The following is a 15,372-nucleotide window of genomic DNA, read 5'->3' as shown; positions in this document are numbered from 1 at the left end:
GAAATTATAGTTGAAAACTTCCCTAATATGGGAAAGGAAATAGTCAATCAAATCCAGGAAGTGCAGAGAGTCGCATACAGGATAAATCCAGGAGAAACACACCAAGACACATATTAATCAAACTATCAAAAATTAAATACAAAGAAAAAATATTAAAAGCAGCAACGGAAAAGCAACAAATAACATACAAGGGAATCCCCATAAGGTTAACTGCTGATCTTTCAGCAGAAACTCTGCAAGCCAGAAGGGACTGGCAGGACATATTTAAAGTGATGAAAGGGAAAAACCTACAACCAAGATTACTCTACCCAGCAAAGATCTCATTCAGATTTGACGGAGAAATTAAAACCTTTACAGACAAGCAAAAGCTAAGAGAATTCAGCACCACCAAACCAGCTTTACAACAAATGCTAAAGGAACTTCTCTAGGCACGAAACACAAGAGAAGGCAAAGACCTACAATAACAAACCCAAAACAATTAAGAAAATGGTAACAGGAACATATATATTAATAATTACCTTAAATGTAAATGGAATAAATGCTCCAACCAAAAGACATAGACAGGGCTTCCCTGGTGGCGCAGTGATTAAGAGTCCACCTGCCGATGCAGGGGACACAGGTTTGTGCCCCGGTCCGGGAAGATCCCACATGCCGCAGAGCGGCTCGGCCCGTGAGCCATGGCTGCTGAGCCTGCACATCCGGAGCCTGTGCTCCGCAATGGGAGAGGCCACAACAGTGAGAGGCCCACGTACCGAAAATAAAATAAATAAATAAATAAATAAAAGACATAGACAGGCTGAATGGATACAAAAACAAGACCCGTATATATGCTGTCTACAAGAGACCCACTTCAGACCTAGGGACACATACAGACTGAAAGTGAGGGGATGGAAAAAGATATTCTATGCAAATGAAAATCAGAAGAAAGCTGGAGTAGCAATTCTCATATCAGACAAAACAGACTTTAAAATAAAGACTATTACAAGAGACAAAGAAGGACACTACATAATGATCATGGGATCAATCCAAGAAGAAGATATAACAATTGTAAATATTTATGCACCCAACGTAGAAGCACCTCAATACATAAGGCAAACGCTAATAGCCATCATAAAAGGGGAAATGGACAGTAACTCAACCATAGTAGGGGACTTTAACACCTCACTTTCACCAATGGACTGATCATCCAAAATGAAAATAAATAAGGAAACACAAGCTTTAAATGACACATTAAACAAGATGGACTTAATTGATATTTATAGGACAGTCCATGCAAAAACAATAGAATACACTTTCTTCTCAAGTGCTCATGGAACATTCTCCATGATAGATCATATCTTAGGTCACAAATCAAGCCTTGGTAAATTTAACAAAATTCAGATTGTATCAAGTATCTCTTCTGACCACAACGCTATGAGACTAGATATCAATTACAGGAAAAAAGGTGTAAAAAATACAAACACACGGAGGCTTGCTAAACAATACACTACTAAATAACCAAGAGATCACTCAAGAAATCAAAGAGGAAAATAAAAAATACCTAGAAACAAATGACAATGAAAACACAATGACCCAAAACCTACGGGATGCAGCAAAAGCAGTCTAAGAGGGTAGTTTATAGCAATACAATCCTACTTCAAGAAACAAGAAACACCTCAAGTACACAACCTAACCTTATAGCTAAAGCAATTAGAGAAAGAAGAACAAAAAATCCCCCAGAGTTAGCAGAAGGAAAGAAATCATATAGATCAGATCAGAAATAAATGAAAAAGAAATTAAGGAAACAATAGCAAAGATCAATAAAACTAAAAGCTGGTTCTTTGAGAAGATAAACAAAATTGATAAACCATTAGCCAGACTCATCAAGATGAAAAGGAAAAAGACTCAAATCAACAGAATTAGAAATGAAAAAGGAGAGGTAACAACTGACACTGCAGAAATACAAAGGATCATGAGAGATTACTACAAGCAACTATATGCCAATAAAATGGACAACCTGGAAGAAATGGACAAATTCTTAGAAAAGTACAACCTTCTGAGACTGAACCAGGAAGAAATAGAAAATATAAACAGACCAATCATAAAGCAATGAAACTGAAAATGTGATTAAAAATCTTCCAACAAACAAAAGCCCAGGACCAGATGGCTTCACAGGCAAATTCCATCAAACATCTAGAGAAGAGCTGACACCCATCCTTCTCAAACTCTTCCAAAATATTGCAGAGGGAGGAACACTCCCAAATTCATTCTACGAGGTCACCATCACCCTGATACCAAAACCAGACAAAGGTGTCACAAAAAAATGAAACTACAGGCCAATATCACTGATAAACATAGATGCAAAAATCCTCAAAATACTAGCAAACAGAATCCAACAGTACATTAAAAGGATCATACACCATGATCAAACAGGATTAATCCCAGGAATGCAAGGATTCTTCAATATATGCAAATCAATGGATGTGATACACCATATTAACAAATTGAAGGAGAAAAACCATATGATAATCTCAATAGATACAGAAAAGGCTTTTGACAAAATTCAACACCCATTTACGATAAAAACCCCACAGAAAGTAGGCATAGAGGGAACTTACCTCAACATAATAAGGCCATGTATGACAAACCCACAGCCAATATCATTCTCAATGGTGAAAAACTGAAACCATTTCCACTAAGATCAGGAACAAGACAATATTGCCCACTCTCACCACTATTATTAAACATAGTTTTGGAAGTTTTAGCCACAGCAGTCACAGAAGAAAAAGAAATAAAAGGAATCCAAATTGGAAAAGATGAAGTAAAGCTGTCACTGTTTGCAGATTACATGACACTACACATAGGGAATCCTAAAGATGCTACCAGAAAACTACTAGAGCTAATCAATGAATTTGGTAAAGTAGCAGGATACAAAATTAATGCACAGAAATCTCTGGCATTCCTATACACTAATGATGAAAAATCTGAAAGGGAAATTAAGGAAACTCTCTCATTTACCATTGCAACAAAAAGAATAAAGTATCTAGGAATAAACCTACCTAAGGAGACAAAAGACCTGTATGCAGAAAACTGTTAAGACACTGATTAAAGAAATTAAAGATGATACAAACAGATGATACATGTTCTTGGATTGGAAGAATCAATGTTGTGAAAATGACTATACTACCCAAAGCAATCTACAGATTCAGGGCCATCCCTATCAAACTACCAATGGCATTTTTCACAGAATTAGAACAAAAAATTTCACAATTTGTATGGAAACACAAAAGACCCCGAACAGCCAAAGCAATCTTGAGAAAGAAAAACAGAGCTGGAGCAATCAGGCTCCTGGACTTCAGACTATACTTCAAAGCTACCGTAATCAAGACAGTATGGTACTGGCACAGAAAGAGAAATATAGATCAATGGAACAGGATAGAAAGCCCAGAGATAAACCCATGCACATATGGTCACCTTATCTTTGATAAAGGAGGCAAGAATATACAAGAGAGAAAAGACAGCCTCTTCAATAAGTGGTGCTGGGAAAACTGGACAGCTACATGTAAAAGAATGAAATTAGAACACTCCCTAACTCCATACACAAAAATAAACTCAAAATGGATTAAAGACCTAAATGTAAGGCCAGACACTATAAAACTCTTAGAGGAAAACATAGGCAGAACACTCTATGACATACATCACAGCAAGATCCTTTTTGACCCACCTCCTAGAGAAATGGAAATAGAAACAGTAATAAACAAATGGGACCTAATGAAACTTAAAAGCTTTTGCACATCAAAGGAAACCATAAACAAGGTGAAAAGATAACCTTCCAAATGGGAGAAAACATTTGCCAATGAAGTAACTGACAAAGGATTAATCTCCAGAATATACAAGCAGCCCATGCAGCTCAATATCAAAAAAAACAAAAACCCAATCCAAAAATGGGCAAAAGACCTAAACAGACGTTTCTCTAAAGAAGATATACAGATTGCTAACAAACACATGAAAGGATACTCAACATCACTAATCATTAGAGAAATGCAAATCAAAACTACAATGAGGTATCATCTCACACTGGTCAGATTGGCCATCATCAATAAATCTACAAACGATAAATGCTGGAGAGGGTGTGGAGAAAAGGGAACCCTCTTGCACTGTTGGTAGGAATGTAAATTGTTACAGCTACTACGGAGAACAGTATGGAGGTTCCTTAAAAATCTAAAAATAGAACTACCGTATGACCCAGCAATCCCACTACCGGGCATATACCCTGAGAAAAACATAATTCAAAAAGAATCATGTACCACAGTGTTCACTGCAGCACTATTTAGAACAGCCAGGACATGGAAGCAACCTAAGTGTCCATCGACAGATGAATGGCTAAAGAAGATGTGGCACATATATACAATGGGATATTACTCAGCCATAAAAAGAAACGAAGTTATTTGTAGTGAGGTGGATGGATCTTGAGTCTGTCATACAGAGTGAAGTAAATCAGAAAGAGAAAAACAAACACTGTATGCTAATACATATATATGAAATCTAAAATTAAAAAAAAAAAGGTTCTGAAGAACCTAAGTGGAGAACAGGAATAAAGATGTAGACATAGAGAATGGACTTGAGGACATGGGGAGGAGGAAGGGTAAGCTGGGATGAAGTGAGAGAGTGGCATGGACATATATACACTACCAAATGTAAAAGAGATAGCTGATGGGAAGCAGCACATAGCACAGGGAGATCAGCTCCCTGCTCTGTGACCACCTAGAGGGATAAGATAAGGAGGGTGGAAGGGAGATGCAAGAGGGAGGGTATATGGGGATATATGCATACATATAGCTGATTCAGTTTGTTATACAGCAGAAACTAACACAACATTGTAAAGAAATTATACTCCAATAAAGATATTTAAAAAAAAGAATGATACCTTTTAATCATGAAAGCATTTAGCCTGAATTTCTTTGGAATAAATAAATTAAATACAATGTAAATTCTATATAAATAGTTGTAAATACAATGTAAATGCTATGTACATAGTTGACGGGAGTGCAGCAAATTCAAGTTTTACTTTTTGGAACTTTTTTTTCGAATATTTCCGATCCATGGTTGGCTGAATGCCTGGATGCAGAGTGGATGCCAAGGGCGGACAGTACTAAATGTTCTCCCTTCCCCCCAATCACCTGTAAGGATTCTCAACCTTGTTTTTTTTAATCTGCCATCGACCTCTGTGGTAACCTGTCCCCTTCTCCGAATACTGTAAGGTCGCTTATTATCCCTCCCTCTATTGGTACTTACTACCTATTTTCCTTGAAATTCATATATTTCCTAAAATCTATATTTCCTCTGGTAAGTACTTGCTAGGTACAACACCACCCTGCTATAACATGATAAATGGGATCCAAAAGCTTAAATTAAATAAAATGTAAAGTCATATTAACACAAGGTGAAGGAAATGACCAGGTGAATCTGGTAGCTAGTTCCAGGGGCTGGGGTCCCAAACTCATTTTGGTCCCAGTAGTGGTCAGCCTCTCACTTCGATTTTGATAAAGATGATCCTGGATCCTGTGCTTGGTTGGGACTCCAGCCAAGCTGCAGCAATTCCAAGAGTCTCTCAGTTAGTTGGCATTCATTTTGGCAAATGTTTTGTCTGCCTGAACTACAAAGCTTGGACCACTGATCACCGGGGACTTGGGAATCTATCCTCTGCTCTGCTAATTGCATCCTGACACAACTTAGTTGCCTGCTGTTTTCCAACCAGCTTGTCTCTTCTCTACCTCCTCTCTCTCCCACCCCACCAGAATGCTTTTATTGCTGCTATTCCAGAAACAGGTGGGAAGGAGAGGAGGTCATGGGTGTACACTTGGGCCACCATCTTCCCAGCCCTCTCAGCATTCTCCTCCATGCTCTGCAGAACTCTCATCCACTGAATAAACTCCTCCACTCCTCAACCTCTTCATAGACTGCTTCCTCCTAGTTCCGACTGCTTTTTATTTTGTTTATGGTGTATTATGAAAAATAGTACTTCTAAATTTTTATGTAATCATCATTATTGATCTTTGATTTCATGACTTATTGTTTTGATTACCTATATCACTGCCTGCTTCTGACCCAAAACATTGAGTTCCAATGACTGTCAGCCTATTATTTCACAAACACAAATCTGTTATTCTTTATCTGACAGCACAAGGCTCTCATTCATGCTTTTTTATTTTTAAAATATTTTTCATTACTCTAGCCCATTCCATACAAACTAATCTGACTGGAATTGCATTAAACCAACAAATTAATTTGAGAATAACAGAAATCTTCACAATATTCCATCTGCTTATCAAGTAATGTACTATGTCTCTCCATTTATTCAAGTCATTTTTTTTCATACCTCTTAGTAAAGATGTTTGGTCTTCTTTATATTAGCCTAAATCCCCTCACAATTCCTGATAAACTTAATCCTGTAGTTCACAGAAATGGGATCATTTTTCCATTATATTTTCTAGTTGATACAGCAAGGCGTTGATTTTGCATCTACCCATCCTATGGAATTCTATTATTAACTCTGATAGTTTTCAGTTAATTAACTTAAGTTAAAAAAAATAATAATTATTTGCAGATATCAATCTTTCCTCTCTATTTTCAGAGTACTTCACTGTGGATTTCACTTGATAAACATTTTTGAGATAAACATTTATGTATTATGTGATAATCACATAAATTCTAATCCTAATTTCTATTTCTTATTTTAATGTGCTGCCAAGAACTTTCAGAACAATTTTAAATGATAGAAGGAATAACAGGTTTCTTTGTTGTACTGCATATTTTAACAGAAAATCTTTTAATCCTAATTTGCCAGGAATTGCTGCTGAACATCACCACATGACTTTTTAGCACCTATAAAAGACTCCTTGGACTACTAATGATAATTATATTTAGATTTCCTACTATATTTATATTGAGAACAAAATCTATATTCTCACTGCTAAATTTATAAGCTAGTGTTTTATTTTTATTCTATATACTTCTAAATAAAGTTGATCTCTAATTTTCTATTTTTTTATTCTCTTTTTACAAAACTGTTATCAGAGCCTGCTGTGATAAATTTACTAGGAAACTATAACCATGCTCTGAAGTAGCTTTATGTAAAACAAAATTATTTGTTCCTATGAAGGAACTAGGCTTAAAAAGTTTTTGAGCTTTCCAAATTTTTTTACTGCTTCAATAAATTCTTATAATTTAAAATTTTCCAGATAATCATGACTTCAGATTAGATTTTCAAATTTATTCATATTAAACTACATATACTGTTATCTAATATTTAACAACTTCCAAATTTATGACTATTTTCTCTTTGGATTACTTACATTTCACTTTTTCTTATTTTGCTGGCCAGAAAATTACCTCATTTATTCATATATTCAAAGAACTAACCCTAGCCAATTGGACTATTTTAAAACCAACTTAAAATTAATTCCAACTTTTATTTATTTCTTCTTTCTGCTTTCTTAGATTTATTTTGTTATTTTTCCAATTTCTCAAGCCCAATCAAAGTTCATTTGATTTTATTTTTCTCATTTAGTAAGTAACAGGAGCTTCTAAAGCTAAAATTTGTCTTTAACTGCTGCTTTGAGTACATTTGATATGTGGGCTTCTCATTAGCATGATTTTCAAAACGCTCTATAGTTTTAAATTTCTTTTTTATATACTATAATTATATACAATTATATATGGCAGTAATTTATTGTTATAAAATTATATAATTATATATGCCAGCAATTTATTTTGTTACAAAATTTCAGTTTTATTGTACTGTAAGAGAATGTGGTCCTTACAAATTTTAGTCTAGGTGATATATTGAGCTTTATTTTGCAGCTTAAATATTACATTTTTAAATTAAATAAGTGCTTTAAAGGGTATTTAGTCTCAATTGGCTATATATATTAAATTAATCTTATTAGTTATATTATGTACATTTTCTGTGTCCTTTTTATTTCTTTCTTTTTAAAGTAGTACATTAAACTCTTAATATTACTATGTTTCTATCAAATTAGCTTTGTCTTTTTAGCAGTTATTCCCATATATTTTGATTTTTTTTATGTAGAACATGAAAATTCATGAAATATCTTCATTGTGATTTATAAGCATTATTAGTAGAATCACCAGTGTGAAAAAGTAGCATTAAAAATAAGTAACGTGGGCTTCCCTGGTGGCACAGCAGTTGAGAGTCCGCCTGCCGATGCAGGGGACACGGGTTCGTGCCCCAGTCCGGGAAGATCCCACATGCCGCGGAGCAGCTGTACCCGTGAGCCATGGCCGCTGAGCCTGCGTGTCTGGAGCCTGTGCTCCGCAACGGGAGAGGCCACAACAGTGAGAGGCCCGTGTACCGCAAAAAAAAATAATAATAAGTAACAAAGAGATTACTCTTTAAATGTTACCAAGACAGTTGATTAAAATTTTTACAGGAAAAAACCCTGATTTTTAATCTAAACCCTACACCAAAAGAAATTCCATATGGATTAAAATATTAAATCTAAACCATGAAACTATAAAATTGGAAGAAAATACTGCTGCATATTTGTCTGTTGAAGTATAAAAAATTTTTTTCTTTGTGCAAAGATATGTCATGCATACAAACATAAAAAGAAAATAGATATTGCTATCAAAGTAGAAATCAAGGTGTTGCATCTGCCCCTCCCCTATATTCCTTGACTTGGAGAAGAACATCCTAAAACATCTGCTCAGCCTTAAAAACTGAAATCATTACCTTTGGCTTGAACTCAGTTATACTGCTCAATCTCCAAACTCACATATTTTATTATACCACTGGTCTAAACCACTTATTCTGTTTTCCTCTTTCAGAATATCTATTATTCTTCCATTGGACCTCCACGGTCAGTCCTCCAAATTTTACTGCTCACTGAAAGTGCATTCTGATTTTCTTTGGTATCAAGAATATTATTTACAGATTCCAAACATCTCATTTTAGCTATGGTTTATTTAATTTTCTGGGACTTTCTAATTCTGGCCAGTTCTCTCATTACCATGGCCTGCTTAGTAGAAGCAATTTCATCGTTTGAAAACATGAAGCACATATATTCCAAGTTTTTGTTCTAATAAATGTAGTGCCTATTTTAGGAAGAATATTTTCCCGTAGGTTTTTATGAGAATGTTTCTCTTCTGCCGTCATTTTTAAAATAGATCTTGTGTCATTGATGTTTTCTTTTCCTAGAATGAGATAGACAGACCTATGTCCAGTGTTGAAATTAAAACCCAATTATTGGAAGAAAAGCTGGATTCACTTGGCATCTCTCATAACTGGCACAGAACACAACAATTTTCTTTGTGGGCAGAGAGAGCCATTCAGGCTTAGAGAATAAGAGGGTTAACTTTAAGTTTTACTACTTCTATTTTTAAGGAACTCCCCGTTCACACACATATATGGGAACTGCAAAGAATGGCTCTGCTTGCTACTGTAGAGAATTAGAAACTGGACCTCAAAACCACACTACAATGGGAACATATGTATATGTATAACTGATTCACTTTGTTATAAAGCAGAAACTAACACACCATTGTAAAGCAATTATACCCCAATAAAGATGTTAAAAAAAAAAAAAACCACACTACATACAAAAATAAGCTCAAAATGGATTAACGACTTAAAGGTAAGACCTGAAACCATAAAACTTCTAGAAGAAAACATAGGCAGTATACTCTCTGACATTGGTCTTAGCAGTTTTTTTTGGATATGTCTCCTCAGGCAAGGGAAACAAAAGCAAAAGTAAACAAATGGGACTACATCAAAGGGAGGGGGTGGGGGGAGAGAGAATTACTGAAAATAATCAAAAGGCACAAACTTCCAGTTGTAAGATAAATAAGAACTAGGGATGTAATGTACAACAAGATAAAGATAATTAACACTGCTGTATGTTATAAATAAAGCTTGTTAAGAGTAAATCTTAAGAATTCTCATCATAAGGAAGAAAAAAATTTTTTCCACTTCTTTAATGTTGCATTTATATGAGATGATAAATGTTCACTAAGCCCACTGTGGTAATCATTTCATGATATATGTAAATCAAATCATTATGCTGTACACCTTAAAACTTATACAGTGTTATATGTCCGTTATACCTAAATAAAACTGGATGAAAAATTAATTAGATAAATAAATAAGTGGACCCAAAAGTCTGTGCGAGAGATGCTGATAGCCTAGAGATGCTATCATCCAAACTGACTCAATAGCAAAAGGCCTAATTTATTTCCTGCTATAAATATAAACATGCTCTATTATTCCTTAGTTCAGCTGTACGAATATTTTTATTTATTTATTTACACAGACATAAATACTCACCACCTCCCAGATGGCTGTTTTAACTGCATGTACCCCACTCTCTTTTGCGTCCACTTTATATATCTTTAAGGAACAATTTTACTCATTTTTTTAAAGTTGTTAATGCTAATAAAACAGATATTACAAATACCTTTGCAAGAAGTCATAGACAGGATTTGTTATCTCCACCATAAGTTGAAAGTTTTCATCATTCATACATTTTTGCATAACTTGTGTAAAGAATTCCAGGAATCTAGGTCTCTGTTTAAATTTCATAACTGCGAAAACAAGAAGGTTCATATATAATCTCCAATACACTTGGTCATTGTCATTGAAAGGTTACTATTGCTATCAGTCATTTTGTTGTAACAGATGAGTTTATTAACCTACTTTTTAGATTTCTCACTTTTAAAAAATGTATAGGAGTAAATGTGGTGAAACTATTGGTTTTCTAAAATCAAATATTCCTTTACGGTCTAAATTTCATTTATTTTTCAAACAGCTTGGTGTTGTAAGATTTCCTAAAAGTTACCTCTAACATATGACTAGGTGGGAAAAAAACTGCTGATAGTTGCCAGAATAACTAGTTATCCTAATTTTTATTATATTTCACTCTGAGATAAGCAATAATGCTGCTATTTCTTCATAGCTAAGCTTAAAGATCACTAACACATTTTTCAATTCCCTAGTTTTTGTAAGCTTCATAATAACACCATTTACTGCCAAAATAAGCCACCATCAAGGTTCCGTCTTTCCAGACTTTAAATCAGGTACCTATTTTGGTCTCTTTCATTACTCGGCAATCGAGAGCCTGCCTTATTCTGAATGGGTAAGAACCTGAAATATTCTGCCTAGAACAAGTGAAACCTTTAAGTAAAAAACAACAGAATCCACAGAATAAAAGATATTCAAAAGTAAGGTGAGTGAACAACATATGTACGTTTAGGTCACCTACCTTCTTCCACAGCACCTTTGACCGACCAATTTAAAACTATAGGGTAAAGAAATATGGGATCCTCTGCTCCTGAGAGTTCAGTTGTAACATCTAAGGTTAAAAGGAATTAAGTTGTTGGTTCTGTTTAACATCAATAAGCAAAAATGAAAATTCTTTGCTGGGGATGAAAAACAGGAAAATACCCAAGTATACATTCTAAATTATGTGCCTTAAAATATCAATTATATCATATTTTGGAGATTAAAAAATCCAATAACCTTAATTATTTTCCTTTCATTTTTTTCCCCCCCTAAAGGCCAAGCAGTCTACCACCAAATAGGGGAAGAGTTTCCAAGGCATGAGTCTTTCTTATTCAACAGCTATTTTGTATCAACAAATACCAGGTTCAGAAACCTACCAATTATATGAACTCCATTTTTATAAAAAAATCTTTAAAAGACAGTAAAGTATAGAATAATGAACAGGACAGCCCCTAGAGCCAGGATGCCTGGGTTCAGATTCTAAGTCTGACACTTTCTTTTTTAGGCCGCACGGCATGCAGGATGCGGGATCTTAGTTCCCCCACCAGGGATCAAATCCACTGGGAGCATGGAGTCTTAACCATTGGACCTCCAAGGAAGTCCCTAAGTCTGACACTTTTTAGTTATGAGAACTTGGGAAGTTACTCACCTTCTCTGTGCCTCAATTTCCTTATCTTTAAAATGGGGATAATAACAGTACCTATTTCATATGGTTGTTATATAAGGGTTATATAAGTTTTCATATGCATGAAACACTTAAAATAGTTCCTCGCACACAGAAAGCACTGTACAAAACTATTATTTTTATTATTGTTTTGTTACTGAATCTACTGTTTAGCTAGTAACATTATATTGTGCTTCTTAGTAAAATGTTAAAATGTGTTTGGGGGTGTTGATAATGTGAAAATAAGTAATTCACATTTCCAGAACACTTTACATTTTAAGAAATTATACATTTTTATATGTACCCAGACAATTACAGCTTTCCCCAAACTAGGTTTACTGGTTATGTGAATAACACAGCATTGGGTTCATTTCATAAATTCAGCTTGAAACAGACATGGAGTGTACTGAAATAAAATGAGAGATCCAAGTCAGGGAATTCTGAAACAGTAAGACCACCCAGATATCACTGAGGCACAAAGTAGAGAGGTGAGGTGGGGTCACAGAACTCTACAAGTTTAGTTACTTCCCAACAGACCAAGGGGCCGAAAGTGGAGCCTCCTAATGAGATAAATGTAGGTACTCTTTTGTTCTTCTAGAAGGTTTGAAGTCCTGCTTCTTAAAAATGTAATAATAGTTGTCATCACCAGAAACTAAATTAATATCATAATCAGATTTCCAAACTGCAATCTCTCAAACTCCAATCACTGTGTTAACATTTTGGTCTATTATTAAATTACTATACAGCACAATGACTCACTTGAGTCCATCTCACTTGAGTAAACCATGGTTCAAATCACTCGTACATAACACCCGTCATGCCATCACTTTATTTCTCAGTTACATTCTTGTCTTTAGAGCAGTGATTCTCAATTTTGTGTCCCCCTTCCACAATATATTTGCCAACATTTGCCTCACAGTTGGTTGTCACAGCTGGGGAGAATGCAGGGAGAATGGTGTGCTATGCATCTCTGGACAAAGGCCAGGGATGTCACTCCACATGCACAATGCCTAGGACAGTCCCCCACAGCAAAGTATTATCTGGCCAAAATTGGCAATAGTGTTGAAGCTGAGAAACCCTGCTTTAGGATGAGAAGATTTAGGCTCAAATCCAAGTCAGCTATGTAATGCTAAATAAATCACTTAATCTTTATGAGCCACATCTGTAAAAAGTGGTTAGCAATCCCTTATTAACAACGTATTGTTAGGATTAATGACACAGTGTAAAAGCACTGCATAAACCTTAAAGGGTTTACCAAATGCTAATCTCATCCTAAGCCTTTTAACAGAATATTTTCTATTTTAAACGGCAAAATGCTAAACAGAATTATACAGAAAGAAAAAAAAAACACTACATTGCTTTGTCAGTTTGAGTAGGTGTGTCTCCAATAAACCCAGATGTTCATTTATTTTTTCAGGTAATAATATCTGTTGTGGCTTCTTAGTCTTGGAAGACTTCTTGGAAGAACCCTAGAAACATTGGTTAAATGTCAGAACGTACTTCAACATGTTTCAAGAATTGTCATTTTCAAATAATATTCTTTAAATTATGTTTCATACTTGGTAGACCAAACTATGAATCTACATGGTAAAATGTATTAATAATTAACTAATAATTAATAATAAGCCATTGCAGCCTAACTAAATGCCAGACACAGTACTAAGTGTTTTATGGATGTTAACCAAAATATTTCTTCTCTTCCCTCTCCCTTTTTCCTAGTAACTTCTGCTCCCCTAAACAGCTCCCCCCAATACACACAACATTCTGAGAGCAGTTGAGGGTATATCTCTAAAAATCCTCAAAAGAAAATGCTCTCAGAAATGTATCCCTTTTTCCTTTTTTTCCTTTCTTTTTCCCAGAGGGAGCTTCTTTACAAGGAAGCTAATTGCTTTTGCTGCTTTGCCTTTCATTGCACATAACAGGATCAGCAATTAGTGGACTAAGAGTTGGCAGGTATGAGCTCAGGCTCCCCACCATGCTTTCATCTGTCTGAGCCTGAGAATGGACTGGTTAATGTCTCCTCTTCTCCAAAAAAAATAGACCTCCCAAGCTCTTTTAGGCTTAAAGGGACCCTGAATGGTTGTAATGACTTCTGATTCCCATAAAGTAGGTATTAGGTTCTCAGTCCCTACGAAAGAAGTATCACAACCCTCTGCTGGACTAGAGGCTCCAAGGAAAGGGGCAAGGGGTCCTGTCCTACCATGATGTGAAGGGACAGAGCCCTGAGTCAAGGCCTGGGTGACATAAAGGGTCTGGCTGACGGACTCTTGAGTGGACAACACTTGGTGAAAAAAACCACTCAAGTTGCTTTCAGCTTAATCAAAACCTTCTCTAGACAACCCTCCCCCCAACAAATGTAGTATGGCTAAAAATATTCATCCAGTGGGGTTTTTTTAAGCTTTTGCAGCATATAATAGAGAGAGAAATGGAGCTACTCCAACTGAAACAGGCTTGGGGGTAACAGTTTCTACCCTGGCCCCAGTCACAGAAGGGGCGTCAAGTACTGTAGCTCCTGATGCTCCTCAGAAACCTGATAAACTAAGCAGTACTTCAAAATTTGATCTACAAAATCATTTAACCACATAGTTTCAAGAAAAGGCAATACAATAAGATTCTAGTAAGACCCATGCTTGGGAGGCAGATATTAAAAAGTTGTCTCTAACATTACCAGCCTCATAAAGGAGACAACTGAGGTGTCACAGGGAGTTTAGGAAATCTACTTTGAACAGAGTGAAAAGCTCTGACGTGTATTTACTGCATCCAGTGACCCACTCAGAATAATAAAAATCTTCAGTCTGGGAGAGACTGTAGAGGGCTTTCAGTCCAATGCCCAACTGGGTGTAGGAAGCTCTCTATCAACACCTAACTGATCATCAGTACGTGTGACGGGGGCTATTAAGTATTCTAGCACGGATACCTTTTCATTTTCTTGATAATAATTAAAAGGAAAAAAAGCTCTTCACATATTCGCTTTCTTTTATGTAAATACAACAAATTAAAAATTGATCAATTTTCTAACATGTTCACTAATACTACATGACCTCTTAGAAAATTCAGCTAAATATACCTTTAAAGATGAAACACAAAGAACAATTACCTCCTCTGGCATTTCTTCTTGGTCAGTAACACCAAACAGAGATTTGCACCCTGATGTGATGTCCAACATCTTTTTTCCATAATTTATAATCATTACTGCCAGGTCATATTCCTTCCATGAACGCAGAATCTAATTTAAAATATTTATTAATTTTCTCTGTTGGAAACAAGTCTATTTTCAAGAGTCATGTATCATCTTCCATAAATTCAAAAGTCTCATGTTTTGGATATAACTCCCCTGTTTCTGTTAAGAAAACTGTAAGCTTACCTCCAGATCATATTTCCCTAGAATTAAAACTGCATGATTTCACTATTTTAAATAAAGGACAAAACC

At 35.4% G+C, this 15,372-nt stretch overlaps 1 protein-coding gene across 1 annotated transcript in view; it reads right to left on the bottom strand.

The window, feature by feature from the left end:
• Nucleotides 1–15,372, bottom strand: part of CFAP54 (cilia and flagella associated protein 54) — a gene marked incomplete at its 3' end in the record, with an annotated part of 303,390 nt that overhangs the window by 174,284 nt on the left and 113,734 nt on the right. Inside the window, exons 27-30 of the mRNA XM_082850839.1 lie at nucleotides 15,040–15,168; nucleotides 13,297–13,411; nucleotides 11,259–11,348; nucleotides 10,455–10,581 (exon numbers count right to left, since the gene is read on the bottom strand). Coding sequence (XP_082706965.1) covers nucleotides 10,455–10,581; nucleotides 11,259–11,348; nucleotides 13,297–13,411; nucleotides 15,040–15,168 — 461 coding nt within the window. The remainder of the gene's footprint in view (nucleotides 1–10,454; nucleotides 10,582–11,258; nucleotides 11,349–13,296; nucleotides 13,412–15,039; nucleotides 15,169–15,372) is intronic.

The sequence above is a fragment of the Leucopleurus acutus genome, assembly GCF_964270905.1.
Source record: "Leucopleurus acutus genome assembly, chromosome: 11".
In the NCBI taxonomy this organism is placed as follows: Eukaryota; Metazoa; Chordata; class Mammalia; order Artiodactyla; family Delphinidae; genus Leucopleurus; species Leucopleurus acutus.
Note: the sequence above shows the minus strand (reverse complement) of the source record. Positions and strands in the feature narration are given on the sequence as shown.